This window comes from Argentina silus (assembly GCF_951799395.1).
Source record: "Argentina silus genome assembly, chromosome: 10".
Lineage (NCBI taxonomy): Eukaryota > Metazoa > Chordata > Actinopteri > Argentiniformes > Argentinidae > Argentina > Argentina silus.
This window is the reverse complement of record NC_139664.1, coordinates 14,997,966-15,020,624: the sequence shown is the minus strand read 5'-3', so window position 1 is coordinate 15,020,624 and position 22,659 is coordinate 14,997,966. Positions and strand designations below refer to the sequence as shown.

Genomic DNA, 22,659 nt, shown 5'->3' with positions numbered 1-22,659 from the left:
ATTAAACACCACTGGAATGTACACACTGATAGCATAGGCAGAAGAAGTGCTTAGGGAGTATCCTCTGACCTTGACTAAAAGGGGTGTTTTCCCAGAAAGCTCTGCACAGCATCACAAACAGAAATGTAAGCTGTCTCTCCTTGGCTGGCTGGCATGGCTGCATAGTGATAATACTAACAAGGTGAAATTGTTATTAGGGGACACATAGGAACATGGTCTCCAATTCAAATTACCTTACAAAAATTGGTTTTCCTTACCACAGCTTCCTTACCTAATCGTTTTGCTTCTGTCTGTGATTTCAGCATTAGTCTCACAGGCAGGACTTGACAACAATGAGTCACTGAGACCAACATTTGCAATTTGCCTCATGCACACTATGGTTGTTTCACTGGCTGCTGAACCCTGACCCAAGAGCACTCAAGCACAACAAGTTTACACTACCAACATGGGATAGGTGGGCATCATCATGTTAGGCCCACTTTCCCTGATTGTAGTTCAAACAAAGGTAAGGACAGTTAGAAATAAGAGCTACTACTATGTCCATCTACCATATAGACAGAGGAGCTTGTCTGTTTCAAACAGAGGTTTTCATTTTATGAGCACTGGTAAGCAGGGCTTATCTCCCTGTGGCGGCGGCAGGCAGGCAACACTATTAAAGACAAAGCGGCAGGTATGCCCTCAGCCAGTGTCCAGACAAAAGCAACATCCATCGGTCTGATTTACCGAACCAAAGCAAACCTGAAATAATGGCCAGTTCCTGGACACAAATATAAGCAGATGCAAGTACAATCAACAGAATTGTGGGATATTGGGATTCAGTTTAGAGTCTAGTCAATGTTCAATTGTAAATCAAATCTAGCATGGCAGAACATTATTGGGTAGCCTACATTGTTGTTTGTTTACGCGACAAGCTCAGACACAATAGAGTAACCTGAAATAGCAGTTGTTATTCAAAACACATACACCCTAATTCTGAAATGGGACCAGTACAGGCGGTTCTGGCAGGTTTGGGGTTATTAGCTTAGGTTCTCAGCACATTGCTCTCTTTATGCTGCCCTGTAATCCAGTGATCTGTTGTCCCGGCAACAGCAACGGCTACTGTTCCCCCACGTGGCGTTCCAGCCCTGGGATGAAAGTACCAGGGGTACGCAAATAAACCACTAGGGCCCAATAGGATATCCTTAGAAATCCTGTATACCATGTATTATGCTACAATGAAAACACTACAGTAATGGGCTCTGTACAATTCTGATGCTCAAAAACACTAGTTACAGATGGTCTCTGTTGAACAAAATGGAAAATCATATAGTCAGACACAGGTATCCATCGAGACCAATTTAATGAGGTTTATATTGACGAATGCCTATTGTCAATAGTTTATTATGGTGAGAGATTCACTTCTAACTCATTGTTTTGTTTTTGCTATTAACATTAACCAACTAAGTAAATAAGTGCTGTTGCTTAACCCTCATGGCTTATGCAGTTATTGCATAAATCAATGGATGTCTGGTTTTTTTAGAACACAGGGATAAGAGGAACCTGTCTTGTTGGAATGTGGAATGTTGGGTCTGAGAGCAAACCCCACCCACCAACATACAAATGAACATGGATACACACACACACACACAACAAAAAAACTCATCCAACATACTGGATACTTGTGGAATTAGTCCACAACCTTTTGCATAGCTCACAAGCTTTTTTTTTTTTTTTTTTTTAAATCGCTCTTGCAAACTTAGAGTGAACTCCAGTCCACATAATACCCTCATTCATGTACCAATAGCTTGTGAAACAATGGTAATGATGTCATTTGTAACTGCAGTTGGTTTGTAAAAGATCACTGCAAAACACATCTGAACATTGTGTTAAACAAAAAAATTGTGAAATCAAGGGATGGAGGCCTGTGTTTAGAATGTTTGTGATTCCCCGCATATTGGTCACGTTGAACTAATGGCGCAGGGTCAGTAAGTCATCAGAGGAATGGAAGTGGACCGAAGCCAGCCAGCGTTCAGCCCAGCTATCTCTCTCTCTTCTCTCCAGCTCTCCTTGTGTTTCTTGGCCTGGTTATTAGCCCTGGTGTCAAATCAAAACAAGGCGTCCTGGAGGAGCAACGCAGCATGGAGCCTGATTCAAATTAAAAACCTTGTCAGTAAACAGGCTTTACATGCCAACCTCAACAGGGGTGGTCAGAGAGCGCTACCCCTTTAACAAAGCGACCGAAGCCAAGACGCTGTTATCAAAGTGATGTTTAATAGGATGAGATTATGGTTGAAGCAATGCATAAATACATGAATGATTAACTACTCTGCCTTATCTCTGTGTAACAAAACAAGCTTCTCAACAGGCTCTAAAGTTGTTTTTACACCACTGTCTCCACTCATTTTCTTTTTCACTGCTTACCAAGTGATATACTTAGTTTTTAATGTTCTCTGATCTACCCCACAGTCATTGTAAAAAGGCACCAGTCATTAACAGCTAGTGTGATTTGAGACTGAGAGAGAGAACATGAGGGGGTTAACAGCCCAAACCTCTGGATTGATTTTCAACCAAACGAGCTGAGTTGCCGATTAGCTGAGTGCCTACATCTGATCAATTATTCCAGAGAAGCAGGAACAACAACTGGTGAGGACCATCAGCTGCGTGCGAAATTTAATTCACTTGCAAACAAAAAGCTATCCAAATTCAGCTCAACAACAGATGTCTGTTAGATATTCAAGTGTAAATTTGCTTTCATAGCAGACGGCGGACACCGCATCCAAATTGCCCGCGGCGCGTGCAAGCGTCGACCATCCCACTATAAATAGTGTCACAATCAGCCGCTACCGTCAAAAGACTCCGTGTGCGTCTAGGCTGTTAGGTGCGTTAACGGATGCCTTGCCTCTTTTTCAGACGCATGCGCCTGGTAGTTCCATACATTGCGGTTAGTTTTGGTGTTGTCTTTCTGTGCCATCTGATGGATCATATCAGGACAGGCTCTGTAGCGACGTTGACGCAAGCGACGGAGTATATTACACAGAAAACACACCTGCCGCGCGCGTGCCAACGTCATGCGAGCTTTGCAAAATTCTTTCACGCTCCCATTCTATTCAATCATTTCATCCATACCACAAGTGTGCGCCTGCGAGCACATGTTTTACCCCGTGTTTCAAATAGAAACTGGTGCTTTTTGAGATGCTACACTCCAAGCGATATTTCTCATCCTGATATGAACCGTCAGATGGCATAGCAAAACAACACCAAAACAAATCACAACTACAACTTGGACGGACACGGCTGATTAGGACACCCAAATTGATTATAGCGAGAGATCATTTTTTCACCTCGACACTTACACACTCTGTGGGCAATTAGGATGTGTTATGCCGCCAGGACTCTTACCTCATCCCTGTAGGTTGACTCATCGTTGTTAGTGATCAGGCAAATTTGATGATGGAGTTGGAGCTGTGCGTGGCCAGACAATTGTGGGTATGGTGTTGAATGCTGAACTGTAGTCAATGAACAGCATTCTCACATAGGTATCTCTCTTGTCCAGGTGGGATAGGGCAGTGTACAGAATGAAAGCAATGGCCTCATCTGTGGATCTGTTGGGGCAGTATGCAAATTGGAGTGGGTCCAGTGTGGCAGGTAGTGTGGAGTTGATGTGGGAATTAACCAACCTCTCAAAGCGCTTCACGATGACAGACATGAGTACAACAGGGCGGTAGTCATTAAAGTCAGCTTGGTCTTTTTGGGAACTGGAACGATTGTGGTCACCTTAAAACAGGTGGGGATTACAGACTGAGACAGGGAGAGGTTGAATATGTCAGCGGCAGAAATCGATAGCACACTGTCCTCATGAGCCGTGAGAACCTTTATGGGGGGCTCTGTGTTATTTCCCTCAAACCGAGCGTAGAAGGTGTTGAGCTCGTCAGGTAGCGAAGCATTGGTACACATGCTGTCAGATTTCCCTTTATAATCCGTAATCGTCTGTAGTCCACGCCACACTACCTCTCACATCAGTGCCCTGGTGTTGTGATTCAACCTTGTCCCTGTCTTGCCTTTTACGGTCTCAAATGTTTGAAGCAACTGAGTATTCTAATAAGAAGATGAGCCCCAGGTGTATACTAATTGATAAATCTAATGCTCTAGTCGCAGGGGTAATTTTGGTTGCAATTAGGATAATCTCTTTCATACCTGTATCTGAATTAACGAGAGACAAGTTTATGGTCATCTCGTTCTGAATTTTGGTTGCAACTGAGCCCTGATCATTCCGGTTGGGAGGAGTTGAGTGGAAGTTTGTAAACACTTTCTGTTTGCCCTGATGTGGCACAAATACCCACCGTGACTTTGACAAACTCCCACAAAGATAATCCTCAGCGTTGTCATGAGTCAAGGATTGTGCAGAAAACCGTGACAGCCAGGGATGATTTTCCTGTCCTGGATGTGGTGAGGGATGAGGAGGGACAGACAGAGAGAAGAGAAGTGAGATTCAGCGCAGGCATCTCTGTTTGTCCTGGTGGCTTAGTGTGGCAGTGATTGTGAGTGGCAGTAGAGGGGAGAGCGGTGGGTTTGCAGGCTCAGTCTGAGCTCTGATGGTAATGCATGTCACATTGATGATCCCCAGAAGAGCAGAAGTTGGGAACGGGGTCAACTCCTTATCCCGTCATGTCATGCTGTGTCACCCCATTAACAGACCAGGCCTAAGGGTTTTTCAACCAACTCTCTCTCTTTGCTACAGTAGTCAGTGCTTGTTTTTTGCTCTCTTATCTTCTCATGGTTGTCATTCATACAGTACTGTATCTTATCTTACGTAGACATATATACTATATATAGCTCTTTACAGCTCGAGCCTTGACTACTGGACCTTTGGCATTAACTTGTTAACATGGACTGACATTGGTAAACTAAAATGACATGAAGCTACAGTAGGAATAGAATATTGTTTGCCCTGTCTAGGTTAGGCTACAGAGTGCTTGATATCAAACTTCAATGTCTTGTTACAATGTCTTGTTACTGTCAATGTAACTTATGTAACTGTAATGCAGTGAAATGTCTTGTAACTTGTAACTGTGTTGTTGGTGCAATATTACAGATGTGATTAAAACACCCACTGGTGAGGTAATACATCCTTTGGCTGCAATATGCTGTCTCTCCTCCATAGCATACCACACACCCATATTCACACTGCCAAAAGAATGCCATCACTGGGTGGCATGGGATTTAACGACGCAGAGGTGCCCAAAATCTGTTGAGAGAAAAAAACAACCAGTCACTCCCCCTCGCTTTACTCCCCTCATTAGCTCTAACTCTAGGAGAGCTAGCTTGCACACTGATGTATCATTAAACACTCTTAATTGAACCTGAGGATTTTTAACGTTCCATCCGTCAAGTTTTTACTGTGTGAGTGTGGGCTCAGTTATTATTCCCTGTTCTGTATACCACAGAGGCCTCTGACTGCATGGGGACTCGACGCTGCCAGATTTACACAGGCAATGGGAGATTGGCTACTTAATATAACAAGGGGCACAAAAGCAGTCACTTGGTGTGGGCACGATGCTTCATCATCAGGGGACATCAATAGCATCCCAAGCAGGGGCACAAATTAGCCAGGCGGGCTGCACTGCATGGGAGCAGACAGCTGGGCCATTCGCTCAGCCACAGAGGATTAGCAGAGGTTCAAAATGTGACACAGAGGGGATGAGTGTCACAGGCAGAATAAAGAGCAACCATGGGATTAAAGGGCTTCCAGACACTCCACCGACACTCATGAAGGGCTTAGCGGGCTATGGATATCATTAATGAATGAATGACCATGGACAGCTTATTATATCACATATTCAACAACACACATTAACACTCAATGAGGAGGAGCGAGGAACATCTGTCCACAAGGCTGCATTGGTGTATTTAACATACCCAACAGAAAGGGTGATCACATCCTCTTGAGGATTTGGTAAATAATTCATATCAAGTCCGTAGTGAAAATGTTATGTTATTCTAGGCCACAATGCGAGTAGTTCCAGCTCTGCATTCAAATGGTTAGCATGTCTGGTGATTCAGGGTCCTGTCGTGTGTCTGCTTCAGAGAGGAAGTGAGTTTCACTGATAAACACGGTCTCCAGAGAGGATAAAGCACAACCAGAGAATGTAAATAACCAGCAGTCAGTTCACAAACTATCAGCACTGGGGCTCAAGAAAAGCCCACCATGATAACGTGAATGCCTTTGAGCAAAGGATATCCTGGAAACAACGTCAATGTCTGATAAGGATGTGTTTGGGAACATGAAGCTACCGCAAGGAGTTCTGACTCTTAATCATTGAAGACAAACACCTATCACTTGTTTTGACTTCACGGTGAACATACTGTACTGTACTGTTTTTGTTCGCATAAGGGCTATAAAGTAAAGTTCAATAATCACGTTACGGCCAGAGAAAACAGACCCTTGCACTTTTTGTTCTATTTTCTGAAACTATAATGAAAGTGTATGCTGCCATTGTGTTATTCTCAGCCCCATTGTGTTTGTGCCATAAGGCATGGGATGTCTTTGAAGAGGTTCATTAGGGTGGGTCTCCTGTGTCCAACTGTGTCCGACCCACTGCATGTTCCTCCATGTGGAGTCCCACCATTGTCCCAGTGGTCCCTAGTGGCCAGGAGGAAGGGTGGGGAGCTCTCCTTTCTTCACATTATCTGATAAATAAGGCATAATCTCCATTACGTAACAGTATAACTGAGATGATGAAAGCATAGAAGCCAACAGTACAGTAGGCCTATATTTAATTGAACAAAATGGCTGCTCATGTTTTCATATTTTTCTAATCTTCAAAATTAACTATATGGTATATTTGCATCAAAAACAGCAAAATAAGGGAATTCCAATTCTGTAAATATGTTCTGCCTCTATTTCTGTGACTGTATTCATCTCACTTCCTTATTTCGTTCAACACAATGAGATTTTAATCAGACTAGTGTGAGGGATTTGTGATTGCTGTGGGGGGCAGGGGGTAATATGAGTGTGTAATTAGTCTCATAATTAAAGGCAATAAACTGCAGCACACGTGGGAAATCCATCCTATAGTATGTATGCAGTTGTACTGTAATTGCCTGAGTTGTGACTGTTTTCCTATAGAGCCACACCACAGCTTTCACATATCCATGGACAAGCCACATTAGAACACATAATACTGTTAGTAGCCTAAGGATGAAATAAATTGAAGAAACATGCCTGTGTGTGAGGGAGGGGGGTGCACACTATCCAATGAATCAATTTCCTTTCAACTATCACAGAGGTGGACATAAACGCTTTGCATATGAATATACAATATAATACACTCTGAATATCGCTTGTGGATAGATGGCCACTACCACTGAGGTTGAGGGTGTCACATAATTTGCGCATAGCATTTATATCAACTCTCGCTGATGAATTACCATTGAAGATAATTCTGCTTTGTTAAAACAGAAGCATGTCTGTGGATAGACAGAATAAGTGCATCAGCATCCTACCCCAAAAAATATGGATATCATCAATCATTTAAAATCCAGAATGTTTCTGAAATCATTGGTAAATACCCTCATTCCAATTCTCATACTGTTAAACAACACAGTCTAATCTATGCAGTGGAGGCAGGGAGTAATTTGTATTCTTAAAATGTTGATGTGCAACAGCTCAAATTTCTTGTTGATCCAGTTAGTGAATAATATGCAGCCACTGAGTGTGGAATAAATTGGCTCTCCTACTATTTGTTTCAGCGGTTGGTTATTATCATCGTCCAGCGTCTCGCCTCCAGTCCTTCTTAACCGCCTGGAATTTCCATAGCTTTGATTGACCCAGCGGGATGTCACATCGCTGTTATGCACACCTGCTTCGGCAATGGATACCCAGAATGGATGATATGATTTTCAGCAGGGGGGGTTGGCAGCCGGGATAGAATATGAAAATAAGTTTAACCTTACTATTATCATTTCTTTGGTGGATAGACTTGTGACTGTGACAATAACAACAGGGTTATCTTCTCTTATCCGCTAGAACAGTGAACCTGATTGTGTTAAAAAAAAAACAGTGTAAACATCAAGCCTTCAATAGCAGGTAATTAATGTTTAATCACACTCTGCAGACCTCTTTGACAATATGGCCTCCCACTCATTGGCCGTGTGTTCATGTGACTTCCCTCTGGGCCTGTGTGTGAGTCAGCTCCCTGTTTGTTCTGTGGTGAAACATCAACAGGGTTCCCCCTCAGACCAAAGACGCAACAACACAACCTTTTACATAATTCCCTGATATTTAATTTTCATAAAGAGTCATAAAAAGTCATTGAGCATAAACATATTGCCTCTAAGTGAACTTGTCAGACGTCAGTGATTCATGTTTGGTCATATTTTTCATCAGGGGCTACAAGATTAGAATGGAACATTTTTAGTGAGGGGTGGAGAAGACACTTTCTGCACCTGACAATTCTGCTGAAGGTAAAGGAGTCTTTCAGAATAAAATTAAAAGAGGAGTGCTTGAAAAGTTGTTTTTACTCCTAGATCATTGAGGATTGTTTAAAAGACAGCCGTGAGAGCTCATTAATTCCCAACAAGAGACTGTCAGAGGATTATCACGATTGTTACTAGGTATAGTTAAATCACCCCTCACAAATCCCCATTGAAAAATAGTATGAGCTGCACAATAGGCCCCCTTACCACTCCTCTCAGTTAGTTACCCTGTTACAGAACAGAGGAGGCCATTTTAACCATTTACATAATTGCTCCGTTTTTTATTTTCAACATCCGTTCACACTCATAATTAGTCATTTGGGCCAAAGATGCAGGGCAGAAAAAGCTTAGATGAGTCAGGGAAGGAAACTGTTGATAGTTATCAAATCAGTGAGCTATAAATAATTGAAGTGACAAAGCAGAGGCGTAGTTTGCGCCAACATTCAGAGTCACATCAGAGTTCACTGTCAAAATGGTACTTAATGCCTCTACAGGGGTGGCATGGTATCAAAGTAAAGCAAGGGATGATTTCATCAATGTTCTATTCACTGTTGTTTATGATTTCGGTATCTAAGAGAGACCTAATCAGGGTCAGACTGTCCAGGAGGTTGATTAAGCATTTCCTGTGTGTCTCATTCCTCTGTCTGTGGGACTCAGACAGACCCAGAGTGACTGGACATGCCAGTTCAAACAATATCTGCAGCCTCCATGGAGCTGGAAAAGAGGAGGGAACCAGACCATTGTGTGACTAGGAAAACAAGTCGCCACGGAGACAAGCAAGGATCGGAAGGCAGTTCTGCAGTGCATAGTAAAGTAAACACAACTCTGTCCAAATCAGACCTTTGCCATCCACATTAACCCTATGCTGGTTGGTTGGTGGTCATCTAGATCACTTGCAATTGCCTGATTTTGGGGTTAAAAGCAACACATCAGGCTAGATCAGATTAAATTACTGTACTGTAAAAGAGTGATGACATGTTACACTCCTCTGTTACTACATTCTCCCTTCTCACTCACAGGAAATACATGTCATCCAAAGTACAAACAGTTGTAGGCATCGTGCAATTTCATCAGATTATCATCTAGCCAAGCAATTTCAAGTCTCAGGAAGTAGAGGCACTATCAGGAGAGGAATTTCCTTCCAGCCCCTTAACTTGCAACGAAGATATGTTGCAAATTTAAGAGAATTCTAATGTTCATGACCATAATTGGGCTTTACATACAGTAGCTCCACAGTAAGAGTGCGGGGAGGTTTACAGCGACACAGACACACGCACAAACCTCAAAGACAATTACGGAGGCATGGCCTAATTTCAAAGGGTATCAGAATATCAAACGAGGAGAATGTTGTCAAATTAGGATTTAAAATCATATTTTAACTTTCAGATGGCAACACTAATCAAAAGCTGTTCTTATCACCCCAATCTATCTTATCTTATAAACACAGTCAGCTCTCCCAGCAGCGATGAATAAATCCTCTCCTTCTTTGGCAAACATCTACAGATCTAATTGGCAACGTCACTTTGCAGTGCTGAGATGCTGTTTGTATGTGAGGAATAGCAGATATGATCATGGGGCATAGAACATCCCTATATCTGAGACAACCCAGGGTGCTCAGTGACCATGTGGTTTCGACTAAGGCCAGACCTCCCAGTAGGGTATGGGCTCCAGGCCCAAGGAGACACACAGCACCATCAACAGCCATCGGCTTTAATTAGGAAATTCAAAAACTGAGAATGTTCCTTGTTTTTTCATAGTTTGTTTCATCAATTATTGTGCTTAATCGTAACCTTTTCAAACTGTCTCATCATTTCAGCTTTATGATAAATCATACAGGTGAATTAGGGGTCTCTGATAATAAACTGTATTGTTGACAACATTGTATCTCTACTACAGTTGAATAGTTAATTTAAACTGAAAAACACAGTGTTGTTTGAAATGTACTGTAGAAACATACATATTTGATTTGTTACTGTTTGAGACCACAGAGGATTGAAGAAATGCAAATGTTTGTAGACTTCCTGTCCAATAAAAGAGTTTAAGATGTAACCTCGGGTCCAATAAGACCTCACCTGGAGAAAAATGACTGCTGCATTATCTTAATGCAAATATGAACCATGGAAAACAATTAGAAATCGATCTCACTACAGGCAAAAGGAGGCCTCATCACTGAAACTCAATGAAAAGCAGTCTCACCTAAACAGTCAAACAGAAACCATCTCTGCTACAGGAAACGGATATACAAATGAAATGACAATGTAGTATGCAACACTAATTAACAGAAATAACCTTGTCTGACATAACACATTTCAAGGAGTCAGTTTACAGGCAAACATTTGCTTAGCCTTATGAAACGGATTACAGTAGCTGGGTATACATTTCCAACTACAACACTCAGGAATTAGATCAATAAAGCCAAAGGAATGCAACAAACTGGTTAAACAACTTCGTCTCAACTCCTTCAGGGGTTAAACTTTTTTAGAGATTTTAGAGGTGGAACTGCATTCAAAATGAGTTGGCGCTCAAAGATGAATGTAGAGGTGTTGCTTCTTTTCACTTATGCAGTAAAAAAACAAAAAACACCATACCAAGTTAACCACATATGTACCTATAATACTATACTGTAAGTGGATGGTCTTTTCTTTTAGATTTTGCAGTGGATGTGTAAATGAAAATTGCATAAATAGGTCTACAGTACCACCAGTCCCTCAACATGATTACTTTGCCTACAGTACTTTATTGCTTGCCTGTGGCTGCATTTGACAAAATGAATTGCGCCACTACTCTGTGCAATCAATTAAAAACTAGTTATATCAAAGAAAATAAGCATTTAGATTAAATATATATTTATTTCCATCTCCTCATACAAACACTTAATTCCAAAAATAATTGTTTAAAACCCATGAATCAATTAAAGTGCGCATCGTTGTGGTTGTGAATACAATAACCACACAGGAAAGATAGACTTGGTAAAGCTGAGATATGAGGGAATAAAGCCACAAAGGGGAATCTTGAGAGTGAATTGTCAATGGATCACATTAACTTCTCATTTCTACTCCTCTCTACATTGGTCTCCAACACCTGAGTTGTACAGGAGCATTTTCAGCAACCCTTATCTTACAAAGTTCAATTTCACGTTGCTCCTCTTTAGAATTGATTGGGGGGGGGGGGGGACAGTGACAGTGACAGGTAAACTGGATTACAAATGTGTGCTTTTGTCCAAAAGGTTGCTCAGGTGTAACTAAATTAACGCACTTCATTGGTTGACTAGGCCTCTCCAACCAAGAGAAATGCTTTGGTTTTACGCAATAGGCCTACTGTAGCTTAGATCAACAGTGTAGGCTAGTAAAGCATAGTTACAGTCAGCTCAGTCTCTGAATGCATCAATTAACACTGTGGTCATCCTTGATTTCATCATTTGAATTGAGGTGATTTGCAAGCTCTTGGATCACAGCATCTTTTCCTATTTGGTCGTTTCTCCTCTTTTCCATGATCAAGTCCTCCAAACTCTGAAATTCCAGGACATGGCTCTTCTTTTCCGAAAATAGTAATTTCAACCTGTAAGGCTGCTTTCCAATTCGAATCTCTCCCCCAATTTTGAATTCGCGTTTTCCAAACCTGCACCAAGCAGCAAAGCATTCAGAGTTTCTCCAGTACAGCTCACTGTCCCTCGCCCCAACTTGCTCCATTGCGTTCTGCACCACCACCTCAGGTGGCAGTGCGCGGAATTTATAAAGACCGTTTACTATTCTGCCTCTTTTGCCTTGACTTGCATCTGTCAGAAAAGTATTCTTTATTTCGGCCCTGTGCAAATGAACGACCTGAAAGTCCCCGACGTACACAGCCCAGTGAGGGTACTGCCCTGTTGCCACAAACTCCAACAAGTCGCCCGGTTTGCACTTGTTCAATAGATTTTCGGGCGAATACGTGCTCATGTCTGAGACTTTGACATTTCTCTCGTACACGATTTCCTCCCGGTAATATACAACGCACTCCAGCTCGTTGCGATTGTCATACTGCTTCTCTTCCTGGTTCTGAACCCTCTCGGATACTTCAATATTTTCCTCCTGTTCGTCGTCATCGGCGGAAAATATATAGGACACTCCGATCCGTGGACCTTCATCATCTGCTGGGTCGAACCCATTCGGGTCTGCGGTCGGAACTTCAGCATAACTTAAATGTGTCAGTTTTTCAACCTGGTTCCCCATGCCACTTCCAGGTGGATGACAGAAAAAAGACGTTTCCACCTGTTACAGGCGGGGTGAGGTGCTTTGGAGACGTAATTCGACCAGAGCAGAACTAATTCCAAATTGAAGGAGGGTTCCAATCCATCTCCAAATGCATTCAGTGAAGAAGAATACGTTGGAATAATGTCCAAGGGGGATATGAATGTGAACCTAGTAAGAAAAAAGATACATGTAAGCCGATGGCTAAATAGAACAGGCCTAGCCTACAACAGAGCTCTTGTCAAACTGTTTCCTGTAGTCTCTAGTACGTTCCAAACAGGTGTAACGCACCTGTTAGCGTTCATGTAAACTCAAGGAAGCGCAGTGGTAAACAGCGATTAGACTCACCCGCAGGTCTTGAGAGTAGGCTACATCACTGATGACCTATAATGTATTATTAGCAAATGTAAACAACATATAACATTATTTTGATTCGGTGCTCTTCCAATATTTCAGAGGCTGAACTGAAGCTGTCAGGTGGACTAGCGGACGCGCACTGAGAAACTACAGCGCTTGTTGCGGCGAGACTCACCACGGCTGTAATTGGGTAAGGTTGTCACTTAAAGAGACAGCGCGCATTTATTTGACTCAAGAAGAAAAGACCACTTGAATACCGTCCTACACTTGTCTCCCATCCCTGACCAGGAACACTATGTTAAATTATTGGTGACAGCATTTGGGTAGCAAACCATCATTCCTGCTACTGATATATGTGGTGTTGAATGGAATGAGGAAAGAAAGCCAATACACCATTTAAGAGTATTGGTATCGGTCTTATTTCTGAATCAAAGACTTTAAGTTGGGTTACACAAACCCATAATTTTTCATTAACATGGTGATAGAATAATAGTGATGATTTGCTTTTCAGAAAATACAGTACTATGCATACAGTACACTATTATCTTCTTAACTTTTAAGTCTACTGAGTAAACCACCCACTGTGTACCTCTTGATGAGTCTACATGTAGTGGAACTTATTCATCAAACCAATGTTCAATGTTCAATTGACTTATTATGTTAGTTGCAGTCATTTGTGTCAGTTCTGTATTTGTAGCAGTCATTGTGCATCAGTGGTTCCTGTCTGATTACTCTGGGTGAATTTCCATTACTTCTTGTATTCCGAAAGCTGACATTTCAGTCTCTGTCCCAGAATCCTGCCTGACTGCCTGCCTGCAAGGGCACCAGAGAAGAAAGTTATACAATTCTTCAAAGACCAAACAATTGCGCAGGTTTCACCCCCAGAAAGCCACTGTTCTTTTGACTCCCATGGTCTCACTGCTCTGTCTGCTCTGCACCTGTCTGCTTTCAGTGTCACATTTAAGACAGTGGCTTCCGCTGCAGGAGGTATCAAATAAAATAACACATTTCAACTCCACAGCCCACTAGGCTGACTGGGGCACTATCAGAAACATCAAGGGAACCCAGTTCTTCTTCTATGGTGGTGAAAGCTCTCTTGAATTCTGCAAAAAAAAAAGTAACAAAGAAGAAACAGCTTAGTATGAAACGCCGAGGCTGTGTGGGGCTATGAGTAAACAAAATTCATTTACCACAGAGCACTTTTTGTTTCCAACTGGCGTGCTTTTGGTTACATCAGAAGAATTTTAAGCAGCTAATAGTAAGCCCCTTTAAGACCCCCCCCCCTCTCTTGCTCTCTCTGTAGGTTCCTGCAGGGACTGCTCTCCATCAAAGGTAGATTACAGCTCTCAGGGCTTGGCGTGTATCTCTTTTGTGTTCTGCTCGGGGAGAGAGTGCCCGTGTCAGTCTGACAAAGGGTGAGGGGCTAGGGATTATTATCTGATGATCTGAGGCTTCCCACTGATTGTAGTGATTCTAGAGCATAGTCCAGTCATTTAGGACCCACAGATAATCTAACATTTCGGTCCCGTAGGAGATCCTTGTTATGCTTTGTTTGAATGAATAAGTAGCTGAGCATGAAATTCTTTGTTTCAAACTGTAAACATTGTTTTATTTAAATCCAAAGTTGCTTTTTCCTAGTACATGTAGAAAATGTCACAGGTTTTGATTGAACATGTTTCTAATGTTTGTGTCTTGAACACATGCTTTGCTGTAAAACTGACCACAGTGGCCCACAGGAAGTTAAGGAAGGCTAAACCAGACCTCACTAATAGGAGATTTTATACTATGTTTGGCTGACACCTAGTGGAATAGGGCATAGCTGATTCACAATGGCTGCTTCTGAAAAATAAATGTTTGTAACTTCAAGTAGACCTATAGGCTTACGTATGTACTATAGCTGTATGAGTAAAAGGAGAACAGCCTTCTTTAAATAATATACACAAAACCTACCACAAGTTATACTTAAAAAAATATATTGTTCACTTTGGGTGGTATTAGTGGGAGGAGGCCTGGTAAATAGGTCAAGCCAAGCACTACAGTAAGTTCAGTGAACTGCAAGATGTGTGTTCAAATGTGTCTGTGCTCCTAAACTGAAGTGACAAAGTTGTAAAATTCAATCCAAATCAAACCCAGATATTTTAGATAGGATCACTTTAATGTCCCAGAGGGGGGAATTGCCTTAGACACACAGTACTGCTGTATACAAAATAAACACATTCTAAAGATGGAGTGGGAAGAACAAGAGCTGAAACGAGGGAGATCAAGAAACTTGCTGTTTTTTTTTTTACAAAAGATAACCAGCTATGAATTGACTCACTGAGCTTGTATGATATGATGCTTGATGAGCAATATACAATAGACACAAACAACACTGAATGAGTAGAATGAAATGCAGAATAGCATTACCTTTTAACACTCTTACTGATAGACCACACTATACCATTTACACAAAGACTCTAAATCCCCTCACAAGAGAAGCCTTTGAATTTGATGAAAACAACACAAGCACATAATTGTGCACAGAAGATGAAAGTGAATCAACCGTAGCCTTGTCAAAGCATGGATACTCCCACTCCCTTCTGTTTCCGGTATACTTAAAAAATTTCCCTTTATTTGCCTCAACCGATGGTCCACTCAGGTGCAATTAGGCTACATTTTCTGTCTGAGACTGAGGTACCATCTTTCAAAGGGTTTGTTGAATAAGATCTATGTATTGTCAAGAGGGTAGTAGTACAGTAGGCCCTACATAGCCTAAGAGGCATGCACTCTCCAAATAAGCATTGTGTATAAAGAACACAAAAAACAGGCAGTGAGCTCCCAAGCAGTACAGTCTCCCAAGCACCACAGAGTCTCCTGTAGGAGTTGACAAAGGACAATCCTTTGCCCTTGATTTTGAATTTCCTGCTTTGTCTCACATCAATGATAATTAGTGTGATTCAGCTGGAGGGAAGTCTCAATAGCATTGGTTTTATTAGAGAATGTGCCTCCACTGACTGGGAGATAATCATTGGTAATACCAGGACGTCGTCCTCAAGGGTGGGTGAACAGAACAGTGATGCAAAAACACTGCTTCAACTCTTATCCTAACATCAATGCAGGGCTTCTCCTTCAATCTCCTTCCCCTTGTGCTTTTGACCAGAGGGTTGAGATAATAGATTCTAAAACAGGATATAATGGCCCATGGCTCTTAGAAGATATTTTATTTAAAATGATTTTTTGGGGGGGGGACAGCAATACTGAGTAGCTTCTTTGATCTGCTTGTATGCTTAATTCTATACTTATTCAGGATGTAAAATCAGAGCTGTACCCTGAGCTCAAATATGTACTGTAGAGGGATGACAGAGATATGTCTAAGAGGGTCTTAGATTTTAACAACCAAGTTCTCTGGTCAATGCACCTTCAATGGTCAATGCGTCTTATGTTAATGTTCTCACTTCCATTTGCAATCACCCCAACCCCTCAATTCACCTGGAAGGTTTCCTGGATTTCATGATAAGCTGAAAACCCCATATCTACAATAAGACATTTCTGAAAAATTCTCTCACTTCACACATTGGAACACTAGATGGTGCTATTGTTATAAACAATGTGTTTTTCTGGATGAAAAAGATCAACAACACACTCATAACCACTGTCAGTCTGGCCTCTCCCGTCTTAGTAAAGATCTGTATTTACATTTGAGTCCAACTTGGGATACTAGGGAACTAGGGAAAATATGGTAGGCTACATCCGTTTGCTCTGGGTGTAGGGGCTATACAGTACTTGATATATCTCTACACTAGAGGAATAAGCACAAGCTAACCACAAGCTCTCTTTAACAATCTGAACCTGCTTAAAGTAGCGTGCCTGCCAGTAATGGATCACCTGGCCTGGGTGATGATAATTGAGTGAATCAATTGAAAGGTTAGTTATAATAGCTATAACAAACATGCCACTGCTTTGCACCAGGTTGTTGTGATCCAACTATTGCATTCAGCTGTTCCACTATCTCAGTACCAAGCTTCAGCCGTCATCAGCTCAGTGTGTTTACTCTGCTGTCACGGTAACACAATCCAGTTCCTTGTCCAAGCACCTGGCCAGCGCCTCCAATAACTAGTGGGTATCATCCCTGTTTATGTCTTTGTAAACACACGTGAGCATCGGGCCAGGGCTGAGCAGAGGGGAGGCGAAGAAGAGGGAGGCTCATGAGAGGGGGGGGGGGGGGGGGGGGGGGAGGGAGAAAGAAAGAGAGAGAGGGGGGAGAGAGAGCGAGAGAGAGAGAGAGAGAGAGAGAGTGAGAGAGTCACATGCAAGCCTGGCTGCTGTGGTGTTGCTAAAGACCCAGGCCTATTTTTAGGGCTGGAATGTACACAGAGGCCTCATGGAAAGAGACCATAACAACAAACATCATAGAAAGTGTCCCTCCAAACAGCCCCCTCCTTAACTTGCAGACTTAGCACAGCAAGAGAAAGAGACAGAGAAATAGAGAGAGGGGAAAGTGATGGAAAATGTCAAGTCCTCACAATTTTGCTGACAGCAAAGAGCAAGGAACCCCACGGATGCACTAAACAGACAGAGCGTAAGGTAAGGAGGACCATGCAGCTGTGCACAAACTGGATGTTAGAAACAAGGATGATGAATAGTTGTGTGGTTTCTCTTCCCAATTTGCAATAACCAGAGCATGTTTTATGATTCTGTTTGATGTGAAAAGAAAATGATCACTGAACTTTTGATCAACCTGACACCTGCTTTTACGCTTCGGTTAGGAGCAGACTTTAGCATTTTTACGATTTTCAAGTTATCAACCTCAATATGATACATACTTTACTATGTATCATGAAATAATGATTATTATGAATTGTCTAATTTAAAACAAATTGTTCAATCATTCATTAGTGGACAGTTTTGATCTGTACATCATAACAATGGATGGAAAATCATCATGCGAAAAAGGCAGATGCCTTATTTTCCATCTTTGTTTCTGTAATCTAGAACTCTTCAAACACTCAGGGCTGGTTTCCCGGACACAGATTAAGCCTAATGTTAGAATATACTAAATATTGTCTTCAATGGAGATTTTCATTGAAAGTGTGATTTAGTCCTAAGCCTAGTCCTACTAGGCTTAGTCTTTGTCCGGGAAACCGCCCCTTCGAGTGTTGCTTTGAATATTTATATTTATATCACCGGCCATAAAACACTGTACACTAACTAATACTGGCCTATGACAATGTGATGCCTCAGAAATAGCTGTTTATTAGAGGGGTGTCTGTCATGATCCAGCCTGAAAATACATGAGCAGCTGTCTCCAGGGTGATGAGACAGAGACAGACCTTTCCCAGTAATGATAATAGCCCTGTTGAATGTTGGTGTCTGAATGCTGGCACTGTCAAGGAAAAACTGCTGGAGCCAACAACCACTTCAATAAGTTAGCTTTGATCAGGAGTCTTGTGCTATCTGCATGCTTTGACATGATTCCGAGGACCCTGCTCAGAGTGCAACATGTGTCTCTGAAAACACATCAAAACCAACGATAAAACTACTGTGACATTATCGCTCTCCTTTTCAGAATGGACCGACCAATACTTGAGGTCTTTCACTACAAGGACAAGGAGCAATCATCACACCTTCTCTTGCAACTAAACAGACTGAGACAAGAGAGGCTTTTCACCGATGTGCTCCTCTGTTCAGACAACAAGGAGATCCCCTGCCACCGGAACGTCCTGGTGTCCAGTAGCCCTTATTTCAGGGCCATGTTCTGTAATAACTTTAAAGAGAGCCACCAGACCAGTATAGACCTGAAGGGAATCACCTCAGCCATACTAAGTGACATTGTTGACTATGTTTACACAGGCCTCATCAGCATCACCATGGAGATGGTGTTGCCTCTGATGCAGGCGGCGTCCATGTTGCAATATGGCCGTCTGTTTGAGGCCTGCTCCGCGTTCCTGCAGGAGCAGCTGAGTCCTGACAACTGTCTGAGTATGATCCGTCTGTCTGAGATCCTGCACTGCGGCAGCCTGAGGGACAAGGCCAAGGAGATGGCGGTGCGAAACTTCTCCGATGTGGCCACCACCGAGGACCTCTGTGAGCTGTCATTACCTGAGCTGATGGGTTACCTGGAGGACGACCGCCTCTGTGCTGAGGAGGAGCAGGTGTTTGAGACCCTCCTGGCTTGGATCCACCATGACCCGTTCTCCCGACGAGGCGCCATCCATGACCTGTTCAAGAAAGTGCGTCTGCGTTACATCCACCCCACCTACCTGTTTCAGTTCATCGCCAATGACCCTCTGATCCAGTCCTCCAACATCTGCACGGAGATCATCGACTCGGTGCGGCGCCTCTTGTTCTCGGTCAGCACCAAGTGCACTGGCGATCTGAAACCGCTGTGGGTGACCCCGCGGCGCTACACCTGCCGCGAGACCTTGGTGCTGGTGGGCGGGCGTAAGAACAACGAGCAGACGTCCAGGGAGGCCCTCCTGTTTGACGAGAGGACACAGCGGTGGCAGTGGCTTGCCAAGCTGCCCATCCGCCTCTACAAGCCCTCCTACGTCTGCATCCACAGTATCCTCTACGTGCTGGGGGGCCTCACCATGAACACCAAGGAGAGCGTGGTCAGCACCACCGTCTATACGCTGTCACTGAAGACCAACCAGTGGAGGACGGCTGAGCCCATGCTGGAGCCCCGCTTCGCCCACCAGAGCGTCTCCTACCTGCACTTTATCTTTGTTCTAGGAGGCATCGGGCCTGAGAAGCAGGTCTGTGATACAGTGGAGAGGTATAATAGTATGTTCAACCTGTGGGAGGCCATGGCTCCTTTGCCTACAGCTGTGCTGCACCCAGCTGTGGCAGCCAATGATCAAAGGATCTACGTGTTCGGGGGAGAGGACTCCATGCAGAATCCAGTCAGAATGATTCAGGTAGTCAGACTCTGTTATAGACTGCACATTTCTGAGATACACAGTGTAACATTGTGAGGAAAGATTGACATACTGTCCCTCTTTTTTAGGTGTATCACATTGCCAGGAATTTGTGGTCCAAGGTGGAGACCAGAACAGTGAAGAATGTCTGTGCTCCAGCCACTGTCATTGATGACAAAATCTACATTGTGGGAGGTAGGTGGGCCAAAACGACGTGATGGATATAACATGAACATATAATAATACAGTACAGTACATATGCATATGATATATTATGGATATGTTTTCATATCAAGACAAACATGATTAGACTGATAATATTTCAACATTTACTGACAATAACAAGCCAGCAGCTTTTTCCCTAATTGTCATTTTGTCCTGTTGCAGGATACACAAGGAGAATGATAGCTTACGACACTAAAGCCAACAAGTTCATCAAGTGTGAGAACATGAAGGAGAGGAGAATGCACCATGCTGCCACCGTGCTCAACAACAAACTCTACGTGACCGGGGGCCGCTGCATCAACGGCCATGACGTCATAGAGGACTCTGATAGCTTTGAGTGCTATGACCCAAAGACAGATGTTTGGACCTCCAAGGGGACACTCCCGTACAAACTGTTTGACCACGGTTCTCTGTCCATGATATGTGTCTCAAACAAACCAAACCCTCCCTGAGTGCTGCTCTCACAATCGAAGAAGTATTTGAAATGCATTTGTTTGCTGCTTGTGTGCGAGACAGGCTGCTCAGACATCCATGATGTCCTTCACTGTCCTTCCTATTCACATTCTACATACGTTCACCAATGGACAAGAGTATTTCCAGCATGACTTAGATTAAAATGAGTTTGTACTTCTTATGGAAGCCATGTGCAGTGTGTTGTGTTATCTAATTAAAGGACATTGTTGTATATATGATGCCCAACTGTTTGGCTACACGTTGCCAAGACAGTTTTTTCAGGAGACCAGTGTCTTATTATTACAAACCCATGCTATAGGCCTACCATGCAAGTGAAACAGTGACAGTGTTACTATGCTTGTTATCATTGCAAACACATAGAGTGTGCCAGCATGATTCATGGTCTGTTATTTGAGAACATTTAACATTTATTAAAAACATTCCTCTGAAGTGACATTGATGGAATTGCTGATCTTATATTGAGCTTTTTATACAACCCACTTATCAAAACAAGAAGAAAACGGAATTAATTAAAAATAATTGCATATGCATATATTCTGTATTTTAATTTGAAAAGTGATCAGTATGCTTAGTCTAGTACCAGCTGATGTTGTCTGGTAATTGAATTCTTACTTTGATGTGTAAATTGTTTGCTAGTGTTGCAAACTGAAATAATTGCTATGCATCCCACATGTGAAGCTCAAAGACATCAATGTCTAAATATTTGTTTCTTGGAGTTTTTTTATATTTGTGTTTTTTGTATATTTATTGGTTAATAAAAGACACGTTTAGCCACAAAGTGTGGCAATATAAGTCAGTGTTAACTTTCAAATGTACTTCCCTGACTCTTCAAAGCAGAGCTTAGTCAAATGACACCAGATGCAATTTGAGAAGCACATGTGTGTCTCGTGTGAGGCCTGTATGAACCTGATCATGCTCCAGTGTACACATGAGCTGTACAAGCCCAGACGAACTCTAGGGGACTTCTTTCATGAGAAAACATGAGCCATCCATGCACCTTGAACAACCATCTCATACAAGAAGCTGAGAGCAGGGCTGCATAGTGGGCCTATCTCCAAAAGCAGCACATACATACGTACTCCTGATAACCAACATTTCAGTGTCCCAATGCTTGGCTCACCATGTGGTATACTATAGAATGTACAACAGTGTCTCTATCATTTTATGAATACATACATGAATCATTATCTAAGTTACTGTATTGAGGCTGGGTACTGTACAAAACATGTTCTCAACAACTGCTTTACAAACTAATATCAGAGCTAATTCACATGGAGTAAACAGTGGCGATACAGCATTTATTATTATGAGGACTCAGCTGGAACATTCCGTGCCAAAGTTGCTCCCACCTTTTCAACAAGCAAATGGAGGGTGAGGCTGAGTGGGTGGGGGGTGGGTTGGGGGTTTTGGAAACTATAGGTGATCTCATGTTATTTTGGGAAGCAAACAAGGGGGGAATATTACACCACTTGAATCATGTGGCCCAATAGGTTGTTGCTGCTCTGGCTGGGAGAGCCTAACTGAACTGTTTCACAACCAACACAACCTGAACCTGAGCAAATGATGAAACCTGCCTCTCTGAGGGAGAGGGACAGCAACAGGTGGCTTGCCAGTTGTCGCCTGACGGTCACAACAAAAACAGACAGCGACAGACAGAGAAATATGACAGTACTGTTATCAATGCTATGACCAATTATTGACATAGGCAACGAACAATAACTTGTTGTTTTGCCATTCATTATGTGGGGATGTTTGGGATGTTTGGCAATGCAATGCCAATCTTCAAGGAAACCCCCTTGTAGCATTTTGCACCATGAGCCGAGCATTTCTTGAGAAAATGTATTTTGGGAGTTAGAACAAATGTCACATGTCGCAGAATATAGTTACAAAGCAATTGAGGTCAATGGTTTCATAGTACAGTTAGTATGAAAGTATGAAAACAGCCCAAAATGATTACATGTACAGGTCAAATGAGAAGCACAACTGGGTAGAGGGAGTTGATTGTGTTAATTTATTCCTAGACTAAA

At 42.5% G+C, this 22,659-nt stretch overlaps 2 protein-coding genes across 2 annotated transcripts; one reads left to right on the top strand and one right to left on the bottom strand.

Annotated features, from left to right (window-relative positions):
* Window positions 1-11,283: 11,283 nt before the first annotated feature.
* Window positions 11,284-12,674, bottom strand: lratd2b (LRAT domain containing 2b). Its single transcript, XM_083679022.1, has one exon. It carries the CDS (start codon window positions 12,660-12,662, stop codon window positions 11,838-11,840), a length of 825 nt encoding a protein of 274 aa, XP_083535148.1. The 5' UTR covers window positions 12,663-12,674; the 3' UTR covers window positions 11,284-11,837.
* A 79-nt stretch (window positions 12,675-12,753) lies between these two features.
* klhl38b (kelch-like family member 38b) lies at window positions 12,754-21,303 on the top strand. Its single transcript, XM_083679008.1, has 5 exons — window positions 12,754-12,854; window positions 13,137-13,227; window positions 18,583-19,933; window positions 20,023-20,128; window positions 20,321-21,303. Exons 3-5 carry the CDS (start codon window positions 18,584-18,586, stop codon window positions 20,608-20,610), a joined length of 1,746 nt encoding a protein of 581 aa, XP_083535134.1. The 5' UTR covers window positions 12,754-12,854; window positions 13,137-13,227; window position 18,583; the 3' UTR covers window positions 20,611-21,303.
* The last annotated feature ends 1,356 nt before the right edge of the window (window positions 21,304-22,659 follow it).